Here is a 26,275-nt window from a genome sequence, read left to right on the forward strand (position 1 = left end):
CGATGGTCTAATACGCACCCCATATTGCGAAACAAGCTCACCTCGCGGGGTAAAGTACCCAATCGATACTCATGAAGGGATGCCTACCCGGTGATATGCCCCCACACTCTAAGTCGTGGCCTTGGGTAAAATCCATGGGTCGGGCTACTTGTCTATCTATCATCGTGCTGTTGCCGGGTTCATTTTATTGAAGCGTTGTACGGCAAGTCGGTAACGGGCATGGCCAATCGTTGATCCTTGGGTTGCCGAGCGAATGATCGGATGAAGGTATGTCAGTGGCCCCATCGGGGGGCATTGTCGCGTCATGGTCATCACTACATACCTGAGTATACGTGGCTCGAGCGTGGTCATGATGACCTACCATCCCGTTGGTCACATGGCGTTCACCTGCGCTGGCGCCATTTTTATTCCGCTGTAAAGTAAACAAAATTCCCATGCCTCTCACGCACCATTCCCGTTCCCGAAGCAAACCAGAAAGGTCTTTTTTTCAGCCTCAACCTCGAGCCAACTTCGACCATGTCCTCACCCATACCTGTTAACCACATACGTCATGCCTTTGGCCCGGGCAAGACCGTGGCCGTCATAGGCGCCGGGATTAGTGGTGTGTGCACCGCCGCACATCTATTGAAGCAAGGACTCCGCGTAGCAGTGTTTGAGCGCTCGGGAATCGCGGGCGGCGTCTGGCACTACGATGGGCATATTTCGGAAGACCCGCCATACCCTAATAGCATGCCCTCGCGAGGGGATTATCAAGTATCACAACCGGGGGAATTTGCATACGCCACACCTCCGCCGGAACACTATGCCGAGGTTGCCGACGGTATAGGCAGCCAAAATAGCCACGCTGTCGCCGACCTGGAGGTGCATTTCTCACCACCCGGGCCATGCTACGCAGGCCTGAAGAATAACGTTCCGACAAACCTCATGACCAGCGCTCTGGGCTCGTGGCCGGAAGGAACTGAGCCCTTCGTTAACCAAAGATACCTTGAGGAGTATATCCAAACGCTGGCGAAGGACCACGGCGTGGACGAGGTCACATCATTCCACACTCGAGTGGATGAGGTGCGAAGAACGGCTGACGGGTCCAAGTGGGAACTACGCTTAGTCGCGCTAGAAAAGGGGGGCACAGGCCCCCGACTTACCGAGAAAACCTCGCATTTCGACCTAGTTGTGGTTGCATCGGGACACTACAACATGCCTCGAATTCCTGATACAGAAGGGCTTAAGGAGTGGAAATTAAGATATCCTTCTCAGATCACTCACTCTAAGCAATACCGATCCCCCGAGGCGCACCAGGGTCAGAACGTGCTGGTCGTCGGCGGTGGAGTATCCGCCCTGGATATATGCCGCGAGCTCGATGGTGTGGTCACCAACACTTACCAAAGCGTACGTGGTGGGAAGTTTGACCTACCCTCATCCATGTTACCAAAAAGCGTTGTTCGGGTCGCGGAGGTAGCCAGGTTTGAGTCCCGCATCGCTTCTGCCGGCGACGGGCAGGTTGACGCCAAGGGGGGAATACCCGGAGTCGTCGTATTGAAGGATGGAGTGGCCCTGGAGAATATTCACCACGTGGTGCTGGCAACAGGGTATATTACATCCTACCCCTTTCTCCCGCAGCTTCACTCGGATGATGCGCCCATTGCGGCGGCAGGTGAGGATCTCCTGGTGACCTCGGACGGCACCATGGCGCACAACCTCCACCGCGACATATTTTATATCAACGACCCCACGCTGGCATTTGTCGGCGTGCCCTATTACGTGGCAACATTTTCCTTGTTTGATTTTCAAGCGCAGGCCGTTGCTCGGGTATTCGCCGGCAAGGCCCGGTTGCCCGGGCGGGAAGAGATGCGGAAGGAGTATGAGAGGCGTGTGGAGGAGAAGGGACTCGGCCGGGGGTTCCACTCCCTCCATGGACCTGGTCTCGAGGTTGCCTACGTGCAAGAACTTGCGGACTGGGTAAACAGTACTGGCGCGGAAATCCCGGGGAGCCACCGATGCTGGCTCATTCGGAAGAGTGGAAGAAAGGATATGACGAGTTAAAGGCCAAGACGACGGCACTATTCAAATCAGGGAAAGAGAAGGACGGGTCAGGGGAGGGCTGAGGGTTTGTTGAGGTCAGCCACGGCTTCGGCTGCAATGACCGGGGTTAGGGTTAACGTTGACTTGTGGCAGGTTCAGGGTTCATTCGCTAGTAAATAAACAAACCAAGCACCCAACAACACAAAAAGGTGCTGTGACTGGAGACGACACGTTTGACCCGTTGACGCTTTTAGTAAGAAGATACTATTGAAGGCTAAAGTAGATGTTGACAAAGGCTTACTTACGTTTGAGGTATGTACCTGCAGGTGTTTGTGACGAGCGATTGTGACAAAGCCGTTTTGAGCCAACTCACCGAGTTCGCATGGCGCTTTGTTGTGGCGCCAATGCAAGACAAAGGTGAGAAAGCTCAAAACCTAGGCAATCTGCTTTGCAAACGACGCGCGAAGGATACCACACTCTTTTTGTCAAACGACCATAACCTACTGGACAACTCGCTGACGAAGCTGAAGGTCCCTACGTGGTGACAGCTCAATATAGACCTTTAAGATCAACCCTTACTAGCCAGACACATACCACCACAAAACAAGATATACGAGCCGATCAGAATGGCGGGAGACCACGACGAGCCCGAGGTCCTAGCACACGAGCCCATGCCTAAAGGTTATAGATTTGTTCCCAAAGGCAACGTCTACATCACCAAGAACTGCCGCAAGAAGACGCACGAAGCAGAGCGGACTCTTTATGTTGTTGTCAACAGGAAAGGGAAACCAATGGGCCTACGATGCCCCGCCCATATCCACAATGCCGTTATGAGCGAGAACAAGGCGACTGCGGCGCAGCGAGCTGAGGCAGTCCAGAAGCGGGATGCAGCCATCGAGGATAATTTTGAGGAGGCCATAGTGAAGCTCTTTCCCAAGATTCCCAAGTCCGAGGTCCCGCAAATCCTCAAACACACGCTCAAAAAGCACAGCCGGCGTGTGGGGAGGACCGGGACGGTGGCCCTGCAAGACAGGGTGAAGCTCGCGGTGCGCGCACACATCCGACACGTCCACACCGAATATGACGGGTTGCTTAAGCACGGCGCGAGCAGGCCGGTCGCAAGGGAGAAGATATGGGACAGGCTGAACGAGGTTGCTAGGCAGTGGGGCGGGCGGTCGCTCAAACGAGCCGTGACAGGGTCTGCCAAAACTAAGCTGGTAAAAAAGTCCGGGAAGAAAACGATGGCCAATGTTGAAGCTAAAAAGGCTGCCGTTGACACAACTCGTATGAAGGGTCGCCGAAAGGGTTCAGAGGTGCTGGATCTGTCACCGCTGCCATCTGTTCCTATAGCTCTATCAGTGGAGGGGTTGGATGTAGATACGAGGGACGCTATCTTCACTACAGACGAAGAAACAAGCGACCTTGAGAGTGACGGTAGTGAATGGAGTTTATAAGATCTTACTAGGAAGGTAGTAGTAGGAATGGCCATTTTTAGCATTTACATTATGGCCTCAAGGTCCCTCATCAGGTAGGAGGTAAGGGAACCATGTATTCTAGGGATACCGAGTATAGAAGAGAGAACCAAAGAGCAGACGCTTAGTTTATATTATTAACATTGGGATATAAAAGCAAAAGCTCGCCGGCTAGCCCCTTTCGTGGACGAAGGGAGGTAGCCGGTTACGAAACCCCCTTAGGGGGTTTTACTTCGTGTGCCCAGTTGCAGCCTGGTGGTGCCCCGTCGGGCGACTGCTAATTTCTTTTGAAGTGGAGGACTCTACCGGCGTCCCGGTACCTCCCAGAAAAACCCCGGGCTAGCATCGTGATTCGAACCTTACCCTTCCCTTAAGTCCGGTAGTGACGAGGGGCGAACCAGATGGCCCGTGGGCCGAGGGCCACCGCTTAACCGCTGAGCTACTTAGTTAGGTGGTGGTCCTCGTTGGAAGTCGGCTACGCGCACCCTGCCTATATTGTACGGGTGGTTCGATGGGCTGCTATGGCCGAGTTGTTAACCCCTGTTATTTCTTTCTTCCGAAAAAGAAACGGAAAAACAAATAGAAACTGTGTTCATGTTCCGCTATCCGTGACAATGACCGATTCGAGCAACGCTTTTTCAGGAAATAGCCGTCGCATTTTCCACATTCCGATATGTTTCTATATATATCGGTCCAGGTTCATTGAGATTTTCCCGTTAGGTGTAACGGAGCCGGTTGGAAAAAAGCAAAATGAGGCCCGGTACCGACGGCTTCGGCCTGCACCGGCTGCACCTCCCCATCCGCACATCCCCAACCAGCTCCGGATCTAGAACGTGCAGGAGTATCCTGTCAGCGATCGGCTGGTGGAAAGCCCACCCTATTCGATGAATGCATAAGAGGATTAAATCCTTGGGCTTCCTTCCATTCGCACCCCGCAAAGAACAACCTCCTCACAGCATCCAAAACAAGAACCCGACTATCGCTCAGGCAGTTGAACATCATGGCTAGCGAGAAGAAACTACAAATCACGTTCGAGGGTTCGTTGTACTTTTTGGATATACAGCCCAGTTGACTGACGGGACGAGCAGATTACCTCGGTGTCACCGAGGCAGCGTTCGAATGGGCGGACAGTTATGACTCCAAGGATTGGGACCGATTGAGGAAGTGCATCGCACCCACACTCCGGGTACGTGAAAGACAACGGGAGGGCCGGGAAGGTTTCAAGATGGTTCAACTAGCAATGCTGACTTACCAACAGGTTGACTACCGCTCGTTCCTCAACAAGTTGTGGGAGGCGATGCCGGCTGAGGAGTTCATCGCCATGATCTCTGACAAGTCGGTGTTGGGAAACCCCCTGCTTCGAACCCAACACTTCATCGGCGGCGCGAGCAAGTGGGAGAAGCTGTCGGACACGGAGATTATCGGGTACCATCAACTGCGAGTGCCACACCAGGTCTACACGGATGCGAGCCTGCAGAACGTCGAAGTCAAAGGCCACGCTCACGGCTTCAACACACACTACTACAACAAGGTCGGCGGAGTGTGGAAGTTTGCTGGCTTGAGCCCCACCATCAGGTGGTCTGAGTACGACTTCGACAAGGTGTTTGCCAGCGGCCGCGACAATTTTGGCGAGTCCAAGTAGACTGACTGGTGGCGCCGTTGTGTCGGGTGTGTTGGTCAATATGATACAAGCCGGTTGGCGTGCGGAGTAGCCAAGCGGGCCGGCGGGCGAGGGTTTAGCCTGAAACAAATGCTTAGTTATTTCGAAAGACAAAAAGTCGTCTTCGCTCATCTGTGAGTAGTGTGTGCTTCAGGCAGCGGTTGGGTGCGCTGAGAGAGAAATGGCTTGCTGTGCTTGGCTTTGCTTGGCAACCGTGGTGATTGGTTAAATGGGGGATAGCGGGGTCCTAAATGCTTGATTGGACGTCGCAATTGCAAGGGACAGCTCCCGTCGTCTTTTGGTTGTTTGAAATACAACAGCTACATATTTCGATTCAAAGGCGGCGCCCCAAAGCTCGATTCCGAACCCCCGGCTCCCAATGGTACGCCAAAGGTGACACTACGCGCTAAACCTGCCGGCACGCAGGCTGCAGAGAAGATGCGCGAGTTTATGCACTATGTCACCAATGCCTTTTACGGGGCGACTGGTTGGAACGACGACAACACCTACAAGGAGCTTAATGTCACGGCGAGAGGCAAGACTTGTCCCCTTCCCGTTCTATAGTTGACCCATAGCTGACAGTGACAAACAGAGCTCATCGACTTCCCCCTCCCTCGGGGGCTCCGTCTGACCCTGTCATCCCTCGCAACCCCCCACTTTGCGACCAGCTACCAACTTGGCAGTGTCGGCATCGTTGATGGCTCCATTTCGTACCTCCACAGCTCGGTCCCCTTGACCGGCATCGCCGCCCGATCGGACCGAATACCGCTACCGGCGCTCCTGCGATCCTACCGCCGACTGCACGATCTCGGCTCGAAAGACCAACAACAGTACGTGGGGGCGGAACATGCGCCGACGGAGTCAACGCCCCCGGCCGTCGCCAAAGTTGACGGGAGTTCCCTCCTGTACGGCCGCCTATACTTGCCGCAGTCGCTGCTCGAGGGGATGGTTGTCCGGCGCTTCACTCCAGCTCTGCAGGTTCAGCTTTCGGCTGTCAGCGAGCGTTCACTGAGAAATGGCGGCACCTTGCTCGGGCTGGTTCAGTATGACAAGAGGAAATACGGTGTTGAGGGCCTCGCCTCGACCGACGGTGGACTCCTCGGTGTTCGGGGTCTGTATAATTTTGGGGGTGATGCGTCTTCCTCGGCTATGAACCCGCCCTCCGGTACATCGGCTTCCGAGACTAATGGAAGTGGCCCTTCGGTGGAGAAAGAGAGGATTTATGGCCGTTTCAGTGCGGGCGCCGAATTGTATTATGGGACCCTGAACAAATCCGGAGGCATGTCGCTGGGCGCGCGCTTTGCTACCCTGCCAGCACACCGAGGGACGCCGCTGACGGCAACGTTGACCATCAATCCCCTAATGGGGAACATCAATGCTACTTACGCCGTACTCGCAAGGGAGTACTGTTCGTTGGCTACGAAGATGGAGTTTAACGTTTATAGCTACGAGAGTGAGTGGGCCGTGGGGGTAGAACTGTGGAGCAACCGAAGGCCAGCTGGCTTTCTCCTCGGTGCTAACCCCAATGACCAAGCTGAGCCCGCACCGGAGCCACCCAGAAAGAGCAACGAGAGGAGTTTCCAGGCAAAGATGGAATGGCGGCTGGACGACCCTGAACCAGAGCCCCAGAGCCCCGTGGCCGGCGAGAAATCTGCAGATGACGGACCCAAGGAGGAGTACAAGGGGGTTCTGAAGGCGCGGTTCGACCAGAATTTCCGGTTCGGCCTGCTTTGGGAGGGTCGAGTCAAGTCGCTTATTTTTAGCCTTGGCACTGGGGTAGATATGCGAAGGTTGGGCGAGCCATTCAGAAGCTTGGGGCTCGAAATCCAATATTCCTCATGATGCTGTGGCCCCGCCGCGTTGCCTCAGTAGCGTGCCTATGGTGGCATTCCCTTCTCCGGCCGTCCTCAGGGAAGAGCGAGTCGGAGAGAGCTCGGGGCTGCCGTTGTGGATATCTTTTGCGACGCAGAAGAGCGCGGTGTGCGGTAGGCGCTCGAGCAGCCTGGTCTGAAAATCCGGAAATGGTCCGGGGAAATCTCAAATCAAGGTCGTCTGCCTGGCTATTCCCGAGCTACTAGGGTTATCTAGGGCCGGAGGGAGAAGGGGGGTGGAGGGGCGGCTGAAAGTCGCAGAGGTCTGACTGAGAACCTTGATGGCCACGCGCCGTGGAGTCGTTTGCGCACCTTAGTCAGGAAGTTGGGGCCACTTAGTCCACCACACATGGCGCAAAATTGGGAAACTGTGCTTTCAATGTTTAGTTTGGCAGTTGGTATTTTGTATTTCGTGTTGGCGGCACAGCTGGAGATAACGGCCGTCTCAACCCCTGTACGCTCCTTTGGAAAGAAAACCGCAGCAGCCGTCAAGGTTCTTAGACCACCTTGGGACTTGTGTTTCCAAGGCGCCTACGAATACCTTTCTGAACTCTTTACCCCGTATTCCCTCGTGTCAAATTCTCCAACAAACATTTCGTCGACGGCTTGTGCGTAAGACAACACGGTTTATTCCTTCCCAAATAGGGGATTGGAACCGAAAGTCCCACAGCCCGCCTTCCGTGAGTATTGCGGACCATGTTGAGTGCTTCTGGTGTGTGTGCTGATGCAAGCCCCGGCCATCAAGGTTCTCGCAACTCGACTCCAACAAATCCCTCGCTTTACCCTAGGTACCATATCCTATCAGTCAATCTTTTCCTCTGTCATCGTCAAACCGTCCACTTTATCTACCGGAGCTCTGCCTTTGGCCAAGACTTTGAGAACCACCCTGTGTGTGGTTTCGCAACAAGACCGCTACCCCCTGAAACGTCCTCGACTCTTCTTTGTGATCGGCATCTCTCCGCCGTTATAGATTTAATCAAGGTACGTCTCAAACGTGAAACTGCATCCCGGCCTCTGGTTCGGTATATTTGGGTATACAGTAGTAGCATAACTAACCATTGAGCTCAGTGAGACACTATTCAAGATGCATCGGCACATATACCGCCAGATATTGGTTAGCCGTGAAGACGGCGATGCCGCCGCTGCTGTTCCTGAGTGCGAGATTTCTCCTTCAAGCACGGATTACTGGGGCCTGCGGATTGCATCCATCTTCGTCATTCTCATCGGCTCGGCGCTCGGCGCCCTCCTACCTGTCTTCCTTGCCAGAACCTCGAGGATGCAGGTGCCCAAGCTGTGCTTCTTCATCGCCAAGTACTTTGGTACTGGCGTGATTCTGGCCACAGCCTGGATGCACCTTCTCTCCCCTGCGTCTGATAATCTTCGCGATGAATGCCTCGCAAACATTTTGCCCGACTACGATTGGGCCATGGCTATCGGCTTGATGACGGTCATGGTCATGTTTCTCTTGGAGCTTATTGTCTCACGCTTTGACTTCGGCTTTGGTTCCGCCCACGATCACAGTAATGAGAAGAGCCTAGAGACCAAAGACCAAAACCAGGCTGTTATACGGCACTCGCAGGATGCCGAGGCCATTGGCTCAAACAAGTCGGCCGATACATCCACCGTCGCTGGGAGCACTTCTGGGGGTGGTTTTTTTGACAAAAGTAGAGTCCCCGGCTTGCGCAACGACATCAGCTACCCGCCCGGCGGAGAGGACCACCTGGGTCACCAGCGAGACCATGTCCAAGGCGACGAGCATGCCAACTACGCCGCGCAGATCACAGCGATCTTTGTCCTTGAGTTCGGCGTCATCTTCCACTCCATCTTCATTGGCCTCACCCTCGCCGTCACCGACAACTTCATAATCCTCTTCGTTGTCTTGATCTTCCACCAGACCTTCGAGGGACTCGGGCTGGGCGCGCGTCTTGGCATGGCGACCTGGCCTCCTGGCGCGCGCCGATGGACTCCGTATGCCCTCGGCCTGCTGTATGCTGTCAGCACGCCGTTTGCCATCGGGATGGGGCTCATCGCGACCAAGTCACTTGCTCTGGAGGCTGCCACAAGCAGGGTCGTGAATGGCGTCTTCGATGCCATCAGCGGCGGCATCCTCATGTACACCGCGCTTGTTGAGTTGGTCGCGCATGAATTCATGTTCAACCCAGAGATGCGGAAAGCGGGACTGGGCATGCAGCTTTCTGCGTACATGTGCGTTGCCTTGGGGGTTGGGCTGATGGCGCTTCTGGCGAAGTGGGCCTGAACAGGTTCGGGGTGTGTCTATACAGTATGCGGGTAGGCATGCGTGTGGTCTCGGGACCGGAACCTCCGCGGACTATGGCCCGTTCGATTTGCAGATTAACCGTGGATGTAATATGGGGAGGGCATCGGCGCCATGGGTATACGGCATTGTTTCCGAAGCGGCTGAGAAGTGGCCGTGAGGGAGGGGGACGCGGATGCCTTGACATGGAGGCAGGGAGAGCCTCTTTCGTGGTGGTTTCTTGATACCCACAGCAGCGGCTGTTGTCGGCGGATTTAGTTGTTTTAATTCTTGTAGTTCTGCAATTGCGTTCTTAACTAGCCATACAGAGCGGTTTAATCGCAATGTGCCGGTTCAAACGAACGCCCACGTGTTGTGGTGGCTTTTGTGAAGAAGACTAAGCTAGAGCAAACGTGGTTCGAAGGTCGAAGTCATATATAACGCACGGCTGGCGGCCACTTCGCCATTCCGCTGGCGTGCCTCTTCCTCAAAACCCTCCAGCCAGAGAACGAGGACTCGTAATGCTGAGTGTGGTTTACAATCGTCGGCGAACCCATAGCCTGCTCCAGCACAGCTGTTTCGGCCGCCACTCGCCGCACCAGGCGAGGACCCAGAGAAAAGAAAAGACAAAAAGGAAGGAAATAGGAAGGCCCATCCCATGCCGTAGTAAAAAAACATTCATTGTATAAACGCCACGCGTAGACAATTTGTCGTTTGCTTTGAAACGCTTCAAGAATCCCTGTTGTGCGGGAGACAACCTCAAGTATGGAGCGGGCCTATATGGTAAGCGCCTCCTTTCCGGTATTTTGCCACTGACAAGTCCCAGTTCTCCCTTTAGCCAGGACGTAGCTTGTTCGCGAGGAGTAGCTGGCTGCCTCAGAGCGGGGTCGCCGTGTTGACTCCGATGCGAGAACGAGGGAAGGGAGACGCGGCACTGGTAGCATATTATGCCTTGCCGGCCCTCCGGCGTTGGTGGTGTTCCACAGCTCGCGCGAACGAACTTCTGGCGCGGGTTCTTTCAAGCTTACACACCCTGGTCCTTGATCTATCCCTTGTAGCAGCTACTTTGGCGTTCTTGCCACCACTGGAAGGCCTCTGTAGCTTACGCTGGCGGCTTGCTTCCTTCGGCGCCTGGGTAGCAGCAACAGGCGGCTTATATGCGAACCGTCCGAGGTCGAGAGTACCCGAGACGTTAGGAATCCGAATGTACTCTGCCCGCGCCCGGGAGCTCATTTTGGGAATCTGTATCTCAACGCACCGGCCTGGGTCTGACGTGGCAAAGAAGCCGGAGCGACCTGCGATTGTTGAGATCGGCTCACGTAACTCAGGAGTGCTTTCGGGTTTTGGACTTGGTATCGAACGCCTCCCAACTGGTCGACGCACTACTGGCTTTGCGTATGTTAAACCAGTTTTTTCATTGACAAAATCTCTCCAGGCCTGAAAGAAGGTCAGAAGATAGAGATAATTCAGGAATACGACGAGACTTACCCGCGGTGCCCTGGACGCCGCCGGCAAACCGTTGGTTCACTTTATCATCTTCCCTTGGAGGGGGGAGACCGGCATCTTCGGGGTTAGGATTGTGACCCGGCACGGCGGCGTCCTCTTAGAGCTCCTGGGCTCTAATTCCCCGTCTTTATCGCACCTTTCGGGGTCAGATTGGGTGTCCCGTGCCTGTTCTGCTCCGAATCTGCGCTTGCATCGAGCACACGCGCAGGTCCGGCAGCCAATATCATCTTGACGGTTCTTCTTGGTCAAGAAAGGGCGTGTTTCCACATAAATACTGATTCCTGTCACCTGTTCTATCTTTTGCAAGAAACCCCAACACTAGTGCCAAAGGAATGTTAGTTCAGGGGAAAAATCAAGGCAGCCTGGGACAGCACCCACATTCTCGCAGGCCGTATGATCGAGGAATATCCAGGCTTCCCTTCACGGCTCGGGGATAGCCATGCTTCGTAGCTCGTGAACTCTCTTAAGGTCGGTAGAGTCGAGTACCGCTTTGAGAACAGCGATTCCCCAGAATATGGCCAATTTCTTTTCCTGTTGTCTTATTCAGCACTTGAAGCGAGCGAGTGTGAGTGCTTAGGGCCGCACCGCATGCGACGTTACAAAACGTCCGCCGTGCTCCGGCCGCGGCTTTCCGTTATTGTCTCTTGGGGATCGAGTCAAGGTAAACTTCATAATACCAGCCATATCTCGCACGAGTTGCAAATACTTGCTGTTGTCGAGCACATCTTCCCCTCTCCCAGGGTTAGCCAACCATCCGCTGACGGCAGCCGTCTTGACAAAGGGGCACGTTGCGGATGCGATAAACCCCGTTGTCGCCCTTTCGAGGTTCTCCTTGGCAACATTGAAAGTTAGGTGCGGTCTCACGATATTGAGCTCTGCGCCCTCCTTGAAGAAAAGCGCCCGCGAGCACTCGTGCTTACCCATCCGGCGACTATATAAGAATTCGGCGTCACTAAGGGCATATTCAAGTGTCCGGGAGGAAATAGGCACATCTAATAGGTTGTGGAGGAACAAACCAGGACTCCAGCACGGCCGGGTATCGAAGTATTTTTGCGACTGCGACCCGTTTACCCCGTTGTTCGGGGCCTATCTCTGGGAAACCCAGCCGCTTGTAAGTGCCAAGTTTGGTCTTGAACAGGCCGACTTTAGAATAACTGACGGCTTGGTGGCCTCGGCGATCTCGGACATGGGGTGACGCCCCGTTTTGTAGCAGGAGCCGCGCAATCGTCAAACGGCCGGTGAGGACGGCAGTCATCAATGGCGTAGCGCCATCTACGTCGCCCACATCAAGGAGGCCCTTGTTGTTATGGTCTATGAGAATTCTGTGAACGCGGCTAGCCTCACCCAAGATGACTGCAACGTGCAGGTCTGTGAGGCCGTGGGCCGTGGGAATGTCGGTCCCGTTCATCTCGTCGACTTCGGGAAAGGAAAGCTGATGAGATTGGATCACAGTTAGTATCACTCGATAGTTGCCAGGTAAAAAGGAAAAGAACGCCGAAAGCAAGGAGAAGCAAGGAGAAAATAACACAGATTGCAAGAGGCACGATAATGATCGTGTATCATACCGCGTCAAATGGCATGAGGGGATGATGTAGTGGGTTATCCACCGAGATTTCGTGCTTTACTGGCCACTCGTAATATTGGGGGACAAACCCTCCAAAAGTAAGGTGTTAGAGAGGAGTATCGGTCTGCTAGCAGGATGAGCTGGAATCGGAAGTGAGAAAGGTGGTTTAAAGTCGGAAGGGAACTCAGGTCGGCGAGAGAGAGAGAGAGAGAGGGCGAGAGAGAGAGAGAGGGGGGAGAGAGGGAGGGCGAAGAAGAAGGCAAGAGCAGAGCGCGGTTTTTTCATCGAACAATGTTGAGCCCAGAGAAGCCCCATCTGGGTGTCCTAGCCTTTCTCTTTCGTTTAACCTTGCGTATTTGCACGTCTGAAAGGAGGTTTGGTGTGGATGGAATATCACGTTCCCGAGGTGAGGGCTGACATGTAGTGGAGGCAAACTGACTGGAGGTAAGCCAGGCCAGGCTCAAATGATCAAGCAAGCCAGCAATCCTTTTTATGACGCCTAAACCAGATGCTACCGGGAATCATGACCGAGACTAACCCACGCAGTGCCTTTGGCTCTGTGCCACCCAACGTACCTCCTGCTCCGGCGTAGGGGCGCGGAACGGTTCCATTTAAGAGGACGCATTTACTCCTCCTCCTCTTCCTCCTCCTCATCAGCCTCGGCGACAGTCTGCGCAATCCCTGTTTATCGTTGCGTTAGAACCATTTACTGGAGTGAGGCCCTGTATTGGGTAACTCACGATCAAGATCACGCTGCCCCTGCTGGGTGATGCGGCGGCCGCCCTTCTCCTCATCTTGCTCGAGGACCTGGATCTTCTCCAATGACTGCATGATCTTGCGGTCGACGCTGCCGCTGGCATCGACGTGCTTGGAGGGACGAGAGCCGCGGTTCTTAGCGGTACCGTGGACCCTGCGAAGACGGCCGACACCGACGGTCTTCCTCAGGTAGACATGGCGAGCGACGGAAGCGGCGCGGACGTAGTACCAGTCAATATCCTGGGGGGGCATCTCCTTGGCCGGGCCGGTCTTGACGGTATCGACCCAACCTATGTGAAGTCTATGTCAGACGCGGTTGCTCGGTCGGAGTATCGTTGTCGTGTGTACTAACCGGGCACGGGGAGCTTGCCCTGACGCTTCAAGAAAGCCGCGTAGGCCGCTGTTTAACGTTAGCTTTGTGCATAGACAAGCAAATGGAATTTGCAGCAGAACTTACCGACAAACTTGTGAGCCTTTGGGTCGGCAGCAACATGATTAGCAAAATTCCGTCTTCAGAGATCTTTCGACCCCCTCACGCCTGCTCCCTTAATCTTCCAGGTTGCTGCTGTGACGACCAGCGGTTCATCACGTCGGCCAGGACGAGCTCTGCCGGCGAGACTCGAGGCGGCCGGGACAGCGAAAGAATGTTCGGGTCCGGGTCGCAGAAGCCAATCATGGCGGAGAACTGCAAAAACTTACATCGACATCGCGAACAGTGGTACCTCCAGGCATTTTGGCGGTAGTTGAAAGGGATTTGGCGGAGATGATGGGTTTGGTCGTTCGTGATGGTGCGAGGAGTCGTCGGTGGAACAAGCCGCAACTGCAATTGAGGCCGTCTAGGGAAAATTTCGAGTGGGGAAAGGTCTTGGCAGTTACGAGGAACTTTTAGGGCTTTGGCCCTGGGGGCAGAGCTGCAAGCAACCCTAACCCTTATACATGACATCAAGCACATGCCTGGGTTGAAAGACTGACAAGCCTCAAGCAGGGGCCATCTTAAAGCCAGAGACAGTTTCATTGGTTGACACCGTATGTGCTGACTCCTTGTTCTGCCCGCCCCCCCTCAGTGGCTTAACTATGTAATGTACATGGTCGGCGGCCCGGTCTGTCTCGAGATTGGAGTATCACGATCAGTTGGAACAGAGGCTGAATACTGATCGACTCCATGAATTCCTGGGGCCAAAGGGTGCGATTCTTTTGGTGAAACCGAAGCTTCTTTAATTACCTGTTTTGGGGAAGCGGAGGTTCCCAAGCTTCGTTCTCGGGAAAACAAGGATGTTTGCAAGACATTGTTTCTGCGCCGGATGGGTGGGAATGGAAGATCTCTGGGAAATTGCGGAACGCGAGCCCATCGTGATCTCCGAATCGCGAAGTTCAACAATGCGGGAAAACGGCATGAACCGGGGAGGCCAAAGCAAAGAACGAACCCCTTGTCACGAATTGTCAAACATGAGACGACCAGGGCTCCTGTCATCATTGAGGGTCCCAAGCGTGGGTTGTGTAGCCTGGCTCAAGAGTCTTGGCACCCTCTCTGACAAGTCCTGTTTCAACATCCCGGCTTCTTTCCCCGCGACCACGCTTCTCGCCTGGTATGCAAGTTCCATGCTGGCGCCGAACGGGATAATCGCGATGTGCCACAGGGGTGTTGTCCTTTGACTGCCAACCAAACCACCGACCCCCCTGCCAGTTGAACCGCAGACATGCAACATGCCGCCTTGACCTAAGTTGTTTTCTTCGCGCCCTCGTGTTTCTCCATCACTCCATACCGCCTGCCATTGCCGGGGTATTTTCGAAGGGCCAAGTGATTGGCCCCGAGCCGCTCTATCCGGGCCTCTGGTTCGATCTGCACACTGGCTGCACGACTTCGGCACGAAACGGCCGTGTAAGTGAGCCTACACATCACGGAGGACATGAAACTCTAATTTGGGAGCTAGGGACTCACTTGATCCTGAGATGGGGATGTCACTGCAACATAGAATAGGCACACCAACCCCTCAGACCAGCGCTTAAAGTTCCTGGAGCATGAAGCTATCATGGGGATAAGTAGCCGCGACCGGCCGCCTCCCCTTGTTGTTGGCCCCTGCCACCGGTCTCTCATTCAGATGGTTGCCGCTGGTGTGCGATTTGTGAATAGCGTCATTCTTTTCTTTTCACTTTCTTTTCGCTTCTTGACCTGCTTGCTGGGCAGGCATTTATTCTTTTTTAGACCTTCAGTACCCTTTGACCACACATTCCCTTTCGTGCTTCTCATCCTACGCCATGTTCTCTACTCTACTTTCGCTGCTAGCCTTGGGTACCCTTGCTAGAGGGACACCTTTCCGTGTTCGAGCCGTTGATTCGTTAAACGAAGAAGCCACCGCGGAGGCTCATCAGCGCGATGATGGTGCTACACGCGCTTTCTCAGACGTTCAGATCAAGGTGCGAGTCCAACGGACGTGGCAGTTGAACCCAAATTAACCGACTGGGATTGTAGACATCAGACGGGAAATGCCTTTTCGTTGACAAGCTCTCTGGCGACTTCCGCGCCAACCTGACTCCAGTTCAAGTCGCCGATTGCGGGTCGACTGACGGCCAGGGCTGGGACGTTATCACAGCAGGAAAGCATGTCAAGGGTGACAATGTCATGCTCATTGTCAGCACCTTGACCCAAGCCTGTTTCAATTTTGATCCCCGCCGGCCTGCGGGTAACCAGGTTTTGCTCTTTTCGTGTGGCGGCCGGGCTGGTGGTGGTAAGGGGATCTTCCAGAGCGTTTTCGAGTTCAGCTCGCTAATGTCTTTCTAGAAGGAGAGGTGACAGACTCGCAACTTTTCGCCTTTGATGGCGGCGCTGGCCCTCTTTCTCTTCAGCCTCAGAATCAAGTGGGGTCTTGTCTCGTTGTCAAAGGCAAGGCTATTGACATCGTCGGGTGCAACGATGGTGATGACGGCCAAGCCTTCACTTTTGGTGATGCTGTAGGAGGAAACAACAACAACGGCGGCAACAACAACGGCGGCAATGGGGAGCAGTCGTCCTCGACCTGTACAAAGTCCACCCGGACAGTGACTGCTGCTCCAACCCAGACCGAAGGAAACATGGGAACCCAGACGACAACAGCTGCCCCTGAAGCAGGCGGTGGCGGCGGCGCGGCTGGGGATATTCCCACGGCAAACCCCACGGAGCCGGTACCAGTGTCCGGGGCTGGCGGTACCTTGCAGCCGACAGCGGCGGCGGAGTCACACCAACGAGACGAGACAGCCAAACGGGCTTTCAGCGGCGTGTCGATCCGCGCTCCAGATGGCCGGTGTCTTTTTATCGACCCGACAGCTGGTGACTTCCGGCAGAATTTGATCCCCGTGTCGCTGGTGGACTGTACTGGGTCCCCAAACGAAAAGTGGGATGTCATCACTGAGGGCAAGCACAACACGCCGAATGCTGATCGGCCTGCCGCTCTTATTGTGAGCGCATTGGTAGGTCATAGTCGGGCTGCGCGATGAGGGGAGAATGTGGCTAATTTCATATCTTCGTAGACCCAGGGCTGCATCAGCTTTGATGGGAGAAGGCGAGAAGGCGATACCGTCACTCTCTTCTCCTGCGGCGGCCGCGCCGATGGTGGTATGTATTTATTATTCACGAGACTGTTTGCGTATGTTATATTAACGGTCTTATAGATGGAGGAACCGATGGAAACCAGCTGATTCCATTCATCGGCCAGACCAGCTTTCCATTTGCTCCAGGGAACGAGAACGGCAAGACTTGTATCCTTCCTGGAACCGATCGGCTTGAGTCAGGACCGTGTCCCGATGATGGCTCCCAGTTATTTTCCATCTTTGAGTGAACGGAACTCGGCATTGATCCATGTTGTTGGACCACTTGTCCGACTGTGGTACCTGGTTTCAAGGGTTAAGGGGGGAAATGTGTTAGGTCATGGGGCAGCTCTTGGCTTTCCATCGTTGTATTGTATTCAATTCTCTGACGCCAGCGCCATACCGGGGGCCTTCCATTCTTGTAGGATTTCGTGGAGCATTCTTCGTACCTTACCCATATTGTTCTATCGGTCTCGTTCTATTTTGGTGAAACTGACTGTTCCTTGAACCTTGTGTTTATCAAAGACCGACCAACGGTTCCATGCGGGGGAAGCTTGCCCCGCTCTCGCCAGGGCCTCTGTTCAGGATCTCCGGGGCCTCGGAGCTGCTGACATCATGCCGAAATTTTACTTGCCGCAAAAACCGCTCGGCACACCTTTGAAAGGACGGAGCTGTCATCCGAACTCACCAGTGACGGAGGCACCGAAAAATCCGGCGGTGACGGACACCACCAATTTTGGCCCTCATATGCCGCGATTACGTTGCGCCAACGCGCCCTCGACGGCAACTCTTTTCATCCAGCTCAGCATGCGCCGGCAGGCCGTGTCGTGTGGGCTCCCGATCCTGGATGTCCTGCTACCGGTGTCTTCCCGGGCAGCCCGCGCCCCCTTCATCCGGGCCCATCACGTTGCGTCAACGGGAAGAATAACCGGCACGCATCGCCATGAACCATCCTCTACCGCAGTCTGTATACCAGGGAGAGGCGGAACACCACGCAGCACGCTACCGAAGGCCCGGGCAACCCCACTTCGCCTGCTCTCACGTCCTTTCAGCACCTCCTCCTCGTGGCGCGCAACTCATGCCATCTTCAATCCGCAAATCGATGACGATGGGAAGGATATGGTGTTGGAAATCACCCAGCGCGCAGCGAAGGTACTTCACGCCCAACCCCCACCCCTACCCGATCCTTGTTTGTCTCCTGGCGTTGACTGACCCGCCGACCCCAGCGCCTCTCCGAGATCATGGCTAAAGACTCGAACCCCAACCTCGCCCTTCGAATCCAAGTCGAGAGTGGCGGCTGCCACGGATTTCAATATCTCATGAAACTTGTGACGCTGCCCCCAGCACTCCCCACTCAGGATTCGCTTCGCCTCGGTACAGACGATCACTCGACCGTTATTCACGAGGACGATACCATCTTTACATATGCCTCTGACGGCAGCTCTTCTCCAGGAGATTTGACAGCACCCAAGATCATCCTTGACTTGCCCTCGCTGGAGCTATTGAAGGGTAGCAAGGTTGACTTCACCATGGAACTCATTGGGTCTCAATTTAAAATTGTTGACAACCCTCTCGCGACGAGTAGTTGCGGGTGCGGCACAAGTTTTGACATCAAAATATGACATAGCTACATCGTACTTAAGCCCAGCTGAGGCGCGACCGACCGACAGGAATTCAACGTTGTATACTACGATATAGACACGGAAGGGAAACAAGGCACTGTGCACGTTAGGTCATGGTGCTGACAACACTGTATGTAAATTCGGCCCCGTCCTGGCCAACGGCAGTAGACTAGCACGGAAATCTTGAGGGGTGAATCAGATGTGGTGCGCAAGAACGACATCGTGTTATATTCATTCCCTGTGAGCCATCCTGGCTGTCACTTAAACGCCGAGCACCCATGCCACCTATGACCGAGACGAAAACCGCAAACTACCCAAGCCGCCTTTTTAGTTCATTTGCCGGATGAGGGCGTTGATGTGCTCCTCCCGGTTGCCAAGGTCACCGCCCTCAATGAAGTGCTTGAACTTGCGGGTGCGGAAGCCGCCGTTAGGGTTGCTCAGCTTGAAGGGCCACAAGAAGTTGGAGGCCTGCTTGAAGTTGGGGCCGACGGTCATGATCTCGTGGATCAGGTCCTCCATGCAGATGATGCCGTACTTGCCGAGGTTCTCCTCAATGATTGCGTTGTCGGTGAGGGGGATGCGCTGGCCGTTGACCTTGCCGTATCCGCGCTTGTAAATGAGCTCCTTGACGCTCTTGAGGTTGGGGTAGCCGTAGGCAACCCACGGCTCAACAACCTTGATCATCTCGGCGGTGGCCTTGGTGATGCGAATGAAGACGCCGTTGTTGATTTGGAGGAGACGGAGAAGCTGAAGGATCTTGCGCGGCTTGGGGGCGATCTTGTTGATACTGGAACTGAGTTAGCGACTTGAGCGGGGAATACAAGCGAGGACGCGCGCTTACCCCTTGATACGGATGACGAAGATCAGCTTGGCCTCAGCGGGGACGTAGAAGGAACCATCCTGCTTGGCAACCCGGTTCAGGCGGATCTTCTCGCGCTCAGCATCGCGGTACTCCTTGACGTACTTCTCAGCACGCTTGAAGATAACGCCTCGCTTCTCCTTGTTGGCCTATGAATCATGTCAGCAACGTTCTGCTTCATGGTCACATTCTTGTTGCAAAAAGTCTTCCAGAGAGTTCGATCAGACCCGAAAGATGGTTAAGTTTAGCAACAGCATTGACGTTTGTCTAGTCGCTAGTTGTGTTGTGCATCACATCGTTCTCTAAAAGTTGCAAGTCGAGGAGAAACCAACCTTCTTCTGCTTGTCCTGCTCGGCAGTGCGCTCGGCGCGCGCCTTCTCTTGCGACTTGCGCTTCTTCAGGAGGGTCTCGGGAACGAGGACATCGTTCTGGGTCGGGACGGACCTGCGCGTTTAGATTAGTACGTAGCCCGACATACCGCGGTATGTGGTAGAGCGCCGGTGGAGAATTGCTGCTTAAGCGCGACATTCTCTCGTGGCTGACTCGACTGCCCAACGTTGACCGATGGGAAGCTCTACGGCAAGGGCGCCGTTACGGCAGCTCCAACGCCTTGAGTCAAGTACCATCTCGCAACACACCTTGGATAGTACCCAAGAGGTTCTGCTCGCATTGGAGACCAAGTCCTTTGGCCAAGACGCAGGGTCTGGTCATCGGCTGGCACTATGCGGCACTGAATTCAAGGGAGAAGGTAGAACCTTCAGCCCCAACACCCCACGACACATCTCTCAGTCTGCAAGTTGAATTGAATTCAAGCCTGGAGTAAAGAGGGAGAATCGCAGGAGGGATCGAGCTGGAGCGATGCCCGGTTCAAAGCTTCGAAGCCGGGAAAAGCATCCAGTGAGAGGACCACGCCAATCTGACATAAGAGATCTCGTCAAGTGACACACGACGATACCATTTAAACAATCAAGGAAAGGAATCGGGGTGAGGCATACGTGGGAGCCATCTTTGCGGATTGTCGACCTCTGCCGCGTTGCTGAGGTTGTCGTCTGCTCGGTTCACGATCGAGGAAAAGAAAATTCGCTTGGTGGGCACAAGAAAAACCTTAAGGTAGTCGCGAAAAGTGGGGTCAAGGTACGGAGGTACTTAGGGCTTGAGCACACTCGCCAAAATTCCCCCCTTCTGCTGCCCCTCACCGCCAACCTGAGTCGGGCATTCTTCGCACCCATCAAAATTCTCGATCTGAAGTGGAACATTTGCAGCGACAACCACCACCACAGCCAAAACAACCAGATCACGAAGAATGGCGCCCCCTAAGAGAGCCGCGCGTCCCGCGCAAGAGAACATTTCCCTGGGGCCCCAGGTTCGGGAAGGCGAGCTCGTTTTTGGCGGTGGGTAGCTCCTTTATATTTGCGATCGTCGCAATCCGCTAACAGACTTTGTTCACAGTTGCCCGCATCTTCGCCAGCTTCGTAAGCCGCAGTCTCCGGGACGAGTTGATTCGAGGCCACTACTAACCGTGCTATAAGAACGACACCTTCGTCCACGTCACCGATCTCAGGTTCGTCTACCACTGAACACCGGCTTTTACACGCGCGAGATCAGGACTTGGTTACGACGTTTTGTTCTGTATGAGTTCTTGAGGCTAATGTATCGGGTGTTTCTAGCGGACGTGAAACGATCTGCCGTGTCACTGGTGGCATGAAAGTCAAGGCCGACCGTGATGAGTCGTCTCCCTACGCTGCTATGTTGGCTGCCCAGGACGTCGCGGCCCGCTGCAAGGAACTCGGTATCACTGCGCTCCACATCAAGATCCGTGCCACCGGTGGTATGTTTGACTTGACCCAATTTACATGGTGATGGTTGCTAATATCTTTTTTTTTAAAGGTAACGGTACCAAGACCCCTGGTCCTGGTGCCCAGTCCGCTCTCCGCGCTCTGGCTCGTGCCGGCATGAAGATCGGCCGGATCGAGGACGTCACTCCGACGCCCTCCGACTCGACCCGCCGCAAGGGTGGTCGCCGTGGTCGCCGTCTCTGATTTATCAGAGTGTGGTGGTTGCCCTTTTGGGAGGAATTCGGTTCTCGTTTGGGTTTCTGCTGTGGTGTTAAGTACGAGGGGAACGGCATGACATTGCCTGGTCTCCACATCCTGGGCCTTTACCACATCCTTGCTTATGGGCACAGCCTGCAGCAGTGCAAATATCAAATCAAGAGCGGAGCTACAAAGGTAGCCCGCAACAACGCTGCCTTGCGTTGAGGTCACCAGCAGCTCCGAGATATCGGTCCTTTCCGGAAAACAATCATGACCGCGTCACCTGTTTCTTGCCAGCCTTTTATGCTTACCATCCCATCTTTTGAACTGCCATGTCCCGAGGTCGGCAGTCTCTGCTTGTCATTAGTGAGAAGTGATGGGTTGCTTGTGGCTAGATCCGTTTTTTCCCTATGTGATGTTCAAACGCTCACTTCACACCAACGATTGCGACCCGAAAGATTCGATTTATGCTTATTTCCTCTTGACAGTGAGGATTTCCCGAAACTGGTACCAAGTCCGGGGTTATGGGTATGGCGGGCAGCGGTGTGCACTGGATATTATTATTATTCATACTCCGCTATGCCCTAAGGCGTGCCGGACCCTCAGCTATTTAATGTACAGGAAAACCGCGCCCTCGCGGGCCGGATGAAAAACCCATACCGACAGTTAAGGAAAGTACATGTGCGTGAGCCTGCGTATACAAAGAGAGGAGGCCTCCTGGCCTCCGAGGGAGGTGCGTGCTAGGCCGCCGCTTCCAGCTCGAGCCTCCTGGCCAAACTGAACATCATCAGCCTCCCTGAGTCCATTAGCCATTCCAGGACCCTCCCCGCGAGCCGTGCCGATGTAGGATCAATACCGTGTAGAACAGAGTAAAAGTCCCGTCGCGTTCGAATATCAGTTCTCTCCCATCTTCGAGTCAGCGGTGGAGCCAAACACCACACCACCAGGTGTTCGGCAGTCTCCCGTCCCTCGCCGCACTGGCAGGCGGGCGTTAGGACCTCTGGGACTCCCCGTGTAAACAGAAAGTCCCGTAGGCCTACTGCCCCTGTCCGGATCTGGACCAGCAGAGAGCTCTTCGCCTTGCTCAGGCCGTCGTGTCGTCTTAGGGTTTCGTCCCGGAACAGCGTCTCCCGCTGATGGTCAAGGTCGTCCGCCGGTCTGATGACTGCTCTGCCGTCTCGTTCCTTCAGCCACCTCGCTCTCCAGGCGTCCTCTACCACACTGTCCGTGTCTGCGGCTCCCCCCGTCCAGCGCGCGATCGTGCTCGCGGCTTTCTCCACTGCCGTGGGCTCCTGCAGTCCCACGGTTCGCGGCCGGCCCCTGTTGCCGCTCCTCGGGTGGAGCCTCTGCTGTATCTTGCGACAGGCAGTGAGAATGATGCCCCCTGCGGTCCTCTTGCCGCCCTGGCCGTCGTCCAGGTCGGTTCGCTGGAGTCTGGTTTCAAAGTCTGCAAGCCGTTTGTTGAAATACAGGTCCAACGGTGGCACCCACGTCTCTGTCTCGAGGTTGCGAATGGGAGTGGCTTTGAAGGCTCCCGCCACAATCCGCAAGCTTTTGTTCTGGACCTTCCCGAGGGCCCCGGTGATGCCTTTCTTTACCGGCTCGCCTTCCACGTCCGTGGGGATGTGGAACGACGATGCGCCATAGGCCAGCGCCGACCGGATGCACTTTGTGTACACTTCTCGCGCTTTGGCTAGCCCTAGTCCCCACGTTTTCGCCGCTATTCTCGACAGTGCGTAGCTCTGGGTCTTCATTTTCTTTTCCACCGCCGCAAGGTGGGCTGTGCACTGGATATTTGCTCACATTACTTAGAATATCTTGATGAATGATGGTAACAAAATGAGGCTTCACCAACCGATGAGATATCGATCGGCCTTTGCCATGAACTGGTTTTGTGACAAGATATGTTTTTTATTTGTTCCGTTATGTTGTTGAACCGATGAAAATATGTTTGGAGACAAAGCATCATGAGCAGTCAAACGGTCACCTAAAACAGCCAAAAGACTGTGCGCAAGGAGTGTTCATGAGTTTGTCTGCGTTTCTCTGGTCTACCGTGGTGCAGCATTAACGCACCGAGGGCCAATTTTTGATACGGAACATGCCCAAATCCCAATGCAATCGCAAATGAAAGTCATGCAGCCTTATCGTCCAGAGCCTAACCGCGCACCGCAGCACCCAGGGCGCCGCCTGTAAACTGTGTACCACCGGCCTGCCGCTGAGCATTGCCACCAGCCCTTGCACCTCCCCTGCCACTCCGCTGCCCACCGCCCCTCTGGCCGCCCTGCCTACCATCTTTCCTGCTGAAGGCATTCGCTGACCCTTGGGTTCTAACCTCGAGGGTACGTTCGTTTGTCTCAATCAAAGCGCTTGCCTTGTCCGAGAGCGCCAGAGCCAAGCTCTGCAGGCGGCTGAGCTCCACGCCCTTGCGGAAGATGACCGTCTTAGTGACTTGGTCCAAAGCAGCGGCGAGTTCCTCGTGGCTGATCATCTTGCTGACCACAGCAGAAACCTTGACCGAATCGAGCTCGAACATCGTGCTCAATGTCTCAATGGCCAAAGTATCGTAGAATGGGGCGTACGTGAAAAGGTATGTCCGCAGACCCTCTTCCTGGATTTGTTTGGCAAGCATCGCCTTGATTTCTTCTGAGCTCGGCATGAGATCCCAGATCTTGATGCTGTGGATGAAGTGGGTAGCCTTCTTCCATTCCCCGGCGGCAAGGGCCTTGGATGCCTGCATGACGTGATCGCGAGTGTTTTCCGGCGGACCCGTGAAGATTTGCCGCTCGTGGTACTCAAGCATCCGGCGGTACGTCTTGCTGATGACGCGCTTCTTGATATCCGGCGAAGAGCCAATTTGCGCCAAGAGAGGGATCTCAAGAAGCATGCTGCACGTCAGGTAGACGCACTCGAGAAGCTCGAGATTAATGTGCATATGGAAAGGTAGCTGCCTTTGCTTCTCAAGGCGCTCTTGTTCGGGGGTCACCTGGTTGTACCGCTGCATCATCACGCCTTGAGCAAGAAGCTCTTTTTGACGCCCACTGCCGCAGATATCCTGCAACGTGTTTTGAGCATCGTACACTAGCCCTCGCCGGAATGCGCAGAGGCCGACCTGGACGAGTGTGCGGTTGTACAAAATCTGGGTGGCGACATCGAAGTTCGCGATGCTCTCTTGCAAGTGAGAGGTGAGCATCATGTCGCGAGCTTTGTAATACTCGTCGTGCAAAGCCAGGAAATAAATCTGGGAAAGCATAGCACGGGCACGAATGATGCCTTCGCTGTTGTCGAACAAGTAATTGCACAGGGTGTACATCAGTTTGCCGGCATCACCCGACGCGCCACGAGGGGTGATTGCAGAATCGACACCGCTCGAAACTTGCTTCCAGGCGTTCTCCTCCAGGATCTTAACAACTTGAGCGGGCTAAAACATGTTAGTAAGGGGTGCATAAGCAAAACGGGAGATGGGTTGGCTCAGCCACATACCTTGAAGTAGACATGGTCCAGGCGCCGCTGGATGATCCGGTTCAGGCTCTCTTGGGGAATTTCCAGTGACGCATCCTTCCGGATAGTCTCGTAGTAGAGCAAGCCTTGGAGGATGATGTTGTAAAGAGACGCCTCGTCCGTCAGCCTCTCGATGTATTCTGAGGTGTGAGGGTCGATGCTTTGCAGCGACCGAGTGAGCTCGTCATCTAGGCGCTCAATGTACGACACCACGCTGCCGGGAACCTTGATGTACTTGTCGTCGGGCCCTAGAATGGGGGTCTTATCGTCGTCTTCCCATTCCTCCGCACCCTCGATCACAACGTGGTCCTTGTGTGTCTCGAGGAGCGTGAGCAACGCAGCCAGTTCCCTTTCTGCAGCCTTCCAATGGTCCAGAGGCATCGACGTTGTTGTACCAGAGCCGAGATCGAACCGAGCCGAAACAAGCGTCTGCAGAACCCGAATCTTGAGATAAGGGGTTTCAGCGACCTTGTTAAGCTCCTCCATAATCTTGATCTGTTCCCCACGGTCTGTGTTCTTCCTGCCCCTTGACTCGACGATCGCGCGAAGGTGCTTCTGGATGCTCTCGGGGGAGAAAGGAATAGCCTTTCCGCGTTTGTCGACTCTGGCGAAACCTTTATCCTCGTCCTCCGCCGCTTCCTCGGGAGCGGCTGCCTCCTGAAATCGAACCTTGGTCTTTGGCGCCGGAACTTCTTCCTCGTCCGATTCCATAAAGTCATCGCTGTCTTTCCTGAACGCATCGATCTGGGCTTGGTAATCTTTGTTGTTCTTCTTGATACGTTGCTTGACCGCATTGAGACCACGGGCATTGGTGGCATTCAGCTTCTTGTTCTTGGGCGTAACCTTCTGCTTTGCGAGCGTCTCATTCAAGAAATCTTCCAATTCGGCGATGCACTTAATGTATGACTTCGGGGCTTTGCCACCATCTTGGAGCTTAACGACTTGTCGATTAAGTTTATCGAACTCTGAATTCCGTTAGCGAGGGGCCTTCGAGAAACTAAAATCCACATACCATTTGCAATGGAACCCCAGTCATCGATTTTCTGGCGGTTTTGAATGGTGGTGATCGTAGCCTCTAGCTCGTCGAACCGCTTGTCCTTGGCACTCTTGACCTTGGTGGCGCCTTCCTCATCACTGCCCTCGCTGTCTGATGATGCCTGGTCGACAAGGAAACGGGACAAGCCCGTCTTCTTGGGACCCTCATCCTCGTCGCTGGACTCCTCCTCGTCCTCCTCCTCAGAGGATTCTTCCTGGTCCTGGTCCTCCTCCTCCTCCTCCTCGGAGGTGGAGTACAGCTCCTCCTCGTCGGAGCTGCTCTCGGACGAGCTGTCGTCACCGCCGCGGAAGAATCGGGACATGCCGAGAATTAATTCTTAGTGCGCACGGGGTCTAGTGGGTAATCGATGATGTCGGTCGCGATACGCCGTGGCGTTGTGCTGGCGAAACAAGGAGCGAAAACCGAGTAGAGGGGTTGATAATATTTTCAGTGGATGGTGGTTTTTTGGTGGGGCGATTTGGGGCTGGGCGGGTGGAAAACGCAAAAGTCGAGACCCACCAATTCTCCACCTCCACTTTTGCCACCAGAATGTCAGTGTTCAAG

General features: G+C 54.6%; 13 protein-coding genes across 13 annotated transcripts; 8 read left to right on the top strand and 5 right to left on the bottom strand.

Annotated features, from left to right (window-relative positions):
* Window positions 1–516: 516 nt before the first annotated feature.
* On the top strand, window positions 517–2,040 carry CHGG_05522 (uncharacterized protein; the record flags this gene model as incomplete). Its single annotated transcript, XM_001221616.1, has 1 exon — window positions 517–2,040. One exon carries the CDS (start codon window positions 517–519, stop codon window positions 2,038–2,040), a length of 1,524 nt encoding a protein of 507 aa, XP_001221617.1.
* A 605-nt stretch (window positions 2,041–2,645) lies between these two features.
* Window positions 2,646–3,473, top strand: CHGG_05523 (uncharacterized protein; the record flags this gene model as incomplete). Its single annotated transcript, XM_001221617.1, has 1 exon — window positions 2,646–3,473. One exon carries the CDS (start codon window positions 2,646–2,648, stop codon window positions 3,471–3,473), a length of 828 nt encoding a protein of 275 aa, XP_001221618.1.
* Window positions 3,474–4,491: 1,018 nt separating this feature from the next.
* On the top strand, window positions 4,492–5,133 carry CHGG_05524 (uncharacterized protein; the record flags this gene model as incomplete). Its single annotated transcript, XM_001221618.1, has 3 exons — window positions 4,492–4,528; window positions 4,580–4,677; window positions 4,750–5,133. 3 exons carry the CDS (start codon window positions 4,492–4,494, stop codon window positions 5,131–5,133), a joined length of 519 nt encoding a protein of 172 aa, XP_001221619.1.
* Window positions 5,134–5,589: 456 nt separating this feature from the next.
* Window positions 5,590–7,295, top strand: CHGG_05525 (uncharacterized protein; the record flags this gene model as incomplete). Its single annotated transcript, XM_001221619.1, has 4 exons — window positions 5,590–5,638; window positions 5,744–6,559; window positions 6,686–6,927; window positions 7,284–7,295. 4 exons carry the CDS (start codon window positions 5,590–5,592, stop codon window positions 7,293–7,295), a joined length of 1,119 nt encoding a protein of 372 aa, XP_001221620.1.
* Window positions 7,296–8,106: 811 nt separating this feature from the next.
* CHGG_05526 (uncharacterized protein) lies at window positions 8,107–9,279 on the top strand (the record flags this gene model as incomplete). Its single annotated transcript, XM_001221620.1, has 1 exon — window positions 8,107–9,279. One exon carries the CDS (start codon window positions 8,107–8,109, stop codon window positions 9,277–9,279), a length of 1,173 nt encoding a protein of 390 aa, XP_001221621.1.
* A 773-nt stretch (window positions 9,280–10,052) lies between these two features.
* On the bottom strand, window positions 10,053–12,190 carry CHGG_05527 (uncharacterized protein; the record flags this gene model as incomplete). Its single annotated transcript, XM_001221621.1, has 6 exons — window positions 10,053–10,237; window positions 10,305–10,661; window positions 10,765–10,817; window positions 10,919–11,063; window positions 11,703–11,713; window positions 11,799–12,190. 6 exons carry the CDS (start codon window positions 12,188–12,190, stop codon window positions 10,053–10,055), a joined length of 1,143 nt encoding a protein of 380 aa, XP_001221622.1.
* A 781-nt stretch (window positions 12,191–12,971) lies between these two features.
* CHGG_05528 (40S ribosomal protein S19) lies at window positions 12,972–13,834 on the bottom strand (the record flags this gene model as incomplete). The annotated part of the gene is made up of 5 exons (XM_001221622.1): window positions 12,972–13,027; window positions 13,087–13,392; window positions 13,455–13,502; window positions 13,560–13,575; window positions 13,802–13,834. The coding sequence occupies 5 exons, from the start codon at window positions 13,832–13,834 to the stop codon at window positions 12,972–12,974; spliced, it is 459 nt and encodes a 152-aa protein (XP_001221623.1).
* A 714-nt stretch (window positions 13,835–14,548) lies between these two features.
* On the top strand, window positions 14,549–16,914 carry CHGG_05529 (uncharacterized protein; the record flags this gene model as incomplete). Its single annotated transcript, XM_001221623.1, has 7 exons — window positions 14,549–14,688; window positions 15,081–15,214; window positions 15,387–15,517; window positions 15,573–15,828; window positions 15,882–16,546; window positions 16,607–16,691; window positions 16,748–16,914. 7 exons carry the CDS (start codon window positions 14,549–14,551, stop codon window positions 16,912–16,914), a joined length of 1,578 nt encoding a protein of 525 aa, XP_001221624.1.
* Window positions 16,915–17,278: 364 nt separating this feature from the next.
* Window positions 17,279–18,285, top strand: CHGG_05530 (uncharacterized protein; the record flags this gene model as incomplete). Its single annotated transcript, XM_001221624.1, has 2 exons — window positions 17,279–17,815; window positions 17,890–18,285. 2 exons carry the CDS (start codon window positions 17,279–17,281, stop codon window positions 18,283–18,285), a joined length of 933 nt encoding a protein of 310 aa, XP_001221625.1.
* A 327-nt stretch (window positions 18,286–18,612) lies between these two features.
* On the bottom strand, window positions 18,613–20,150 carry CHGG_05531 (60S ribosomal protein L7; the record flags this gene model as incomplete). The annotated part of the gene is made up of 4 exons (XM_001221625.1): window positions 18,613–19,072; window positions 19,127–19,293; window positions 19,477–19,588; window positions 20,140–20,150. 4 exons carry the CDS (start codon window positions 20,148–20,150, stop codon window positions 18,613–18,615), a joined length of 750 nt encoding a protein of 249 aa, XP_001221626.1.
* Window positions 20,151–20,447: 297 nt separating this feature from the next.
* Window positions 20,448–21,183, top strand: CHGG_05532 (40S ribosomal protein S14; the record flags this gene model as incomplete). Its single annotated transcript, XM_001221626.1, has 5 exons — window positions 20,448–20,535; window positions 20,594–20,616; window positions 20,674–20,705; window positions 20,812–20,972; window positions 21,032–21,183. The coding sequence occupies 5 exons, from the start codon at window positions 20,448–20,450 to the stop codon at window positions 21,181–21,183; spliced, it is 456 nt and encodes a 151-aa protein (XP_001221627.1).
* Window positions 21,184–21,917: 734 nt separating this feature from the next.
* On the bottom strand, window positions 21,918–22,931 carry CHGG_05533 (uncharacterized protein; the record flags this gene model as incomplete). Its single annotated transcript, XM_001221627.1, has 1 exon — window positions 21,918–22,931. The coding sequence occupies one exon, from the start codon at window positions 22,929–22,931 to the stop codon at window positions 21,918–21,920; it is 1,014 nt and encodes a 337-aa protein (XP_001221628.1).
* Window positions 22,932–23,332: 401 nt separating this feature from the next.
* CHGG_05534 (uncharacterized protein) lies at window positions 23,333–26,033 on the bottom strand (the record flags this gene model as incomplete). The annotated part of the gene is made up of 3 exons (XM_001221628.1): window positions 23,333–24,595; window positions 24,658–25,640; window positions 25,688–26,033. The coding sequence occupies 3 exons, from the start codon at window positions 26,031–26,033 to the stop codon at window positions 23,333–23,335; spliced, it is 2,592 nt and encodes an 863-aa protein (XP_001221629.1).
* Between the last annotated feature and the right edge of the window lie 242 nt (window positions 26,034–26,275).

This window comes from Chaetomium globosum, genomic scaffold, assembly GCF_000143365.1.
Source record: "Chaetomium globosum CBS 148.51 scaffold_3 genomic scaffold, whole genome shotgun sequence".
In the NCBI taxonomy this organism is placed as follows: domain Eukaryota; kingdom Fungi; phylum Ascomycota; class Sordariomycetes; order Sordariales; family Chaetomiaceae; genus Chaetomium; species Chaetomium globosum.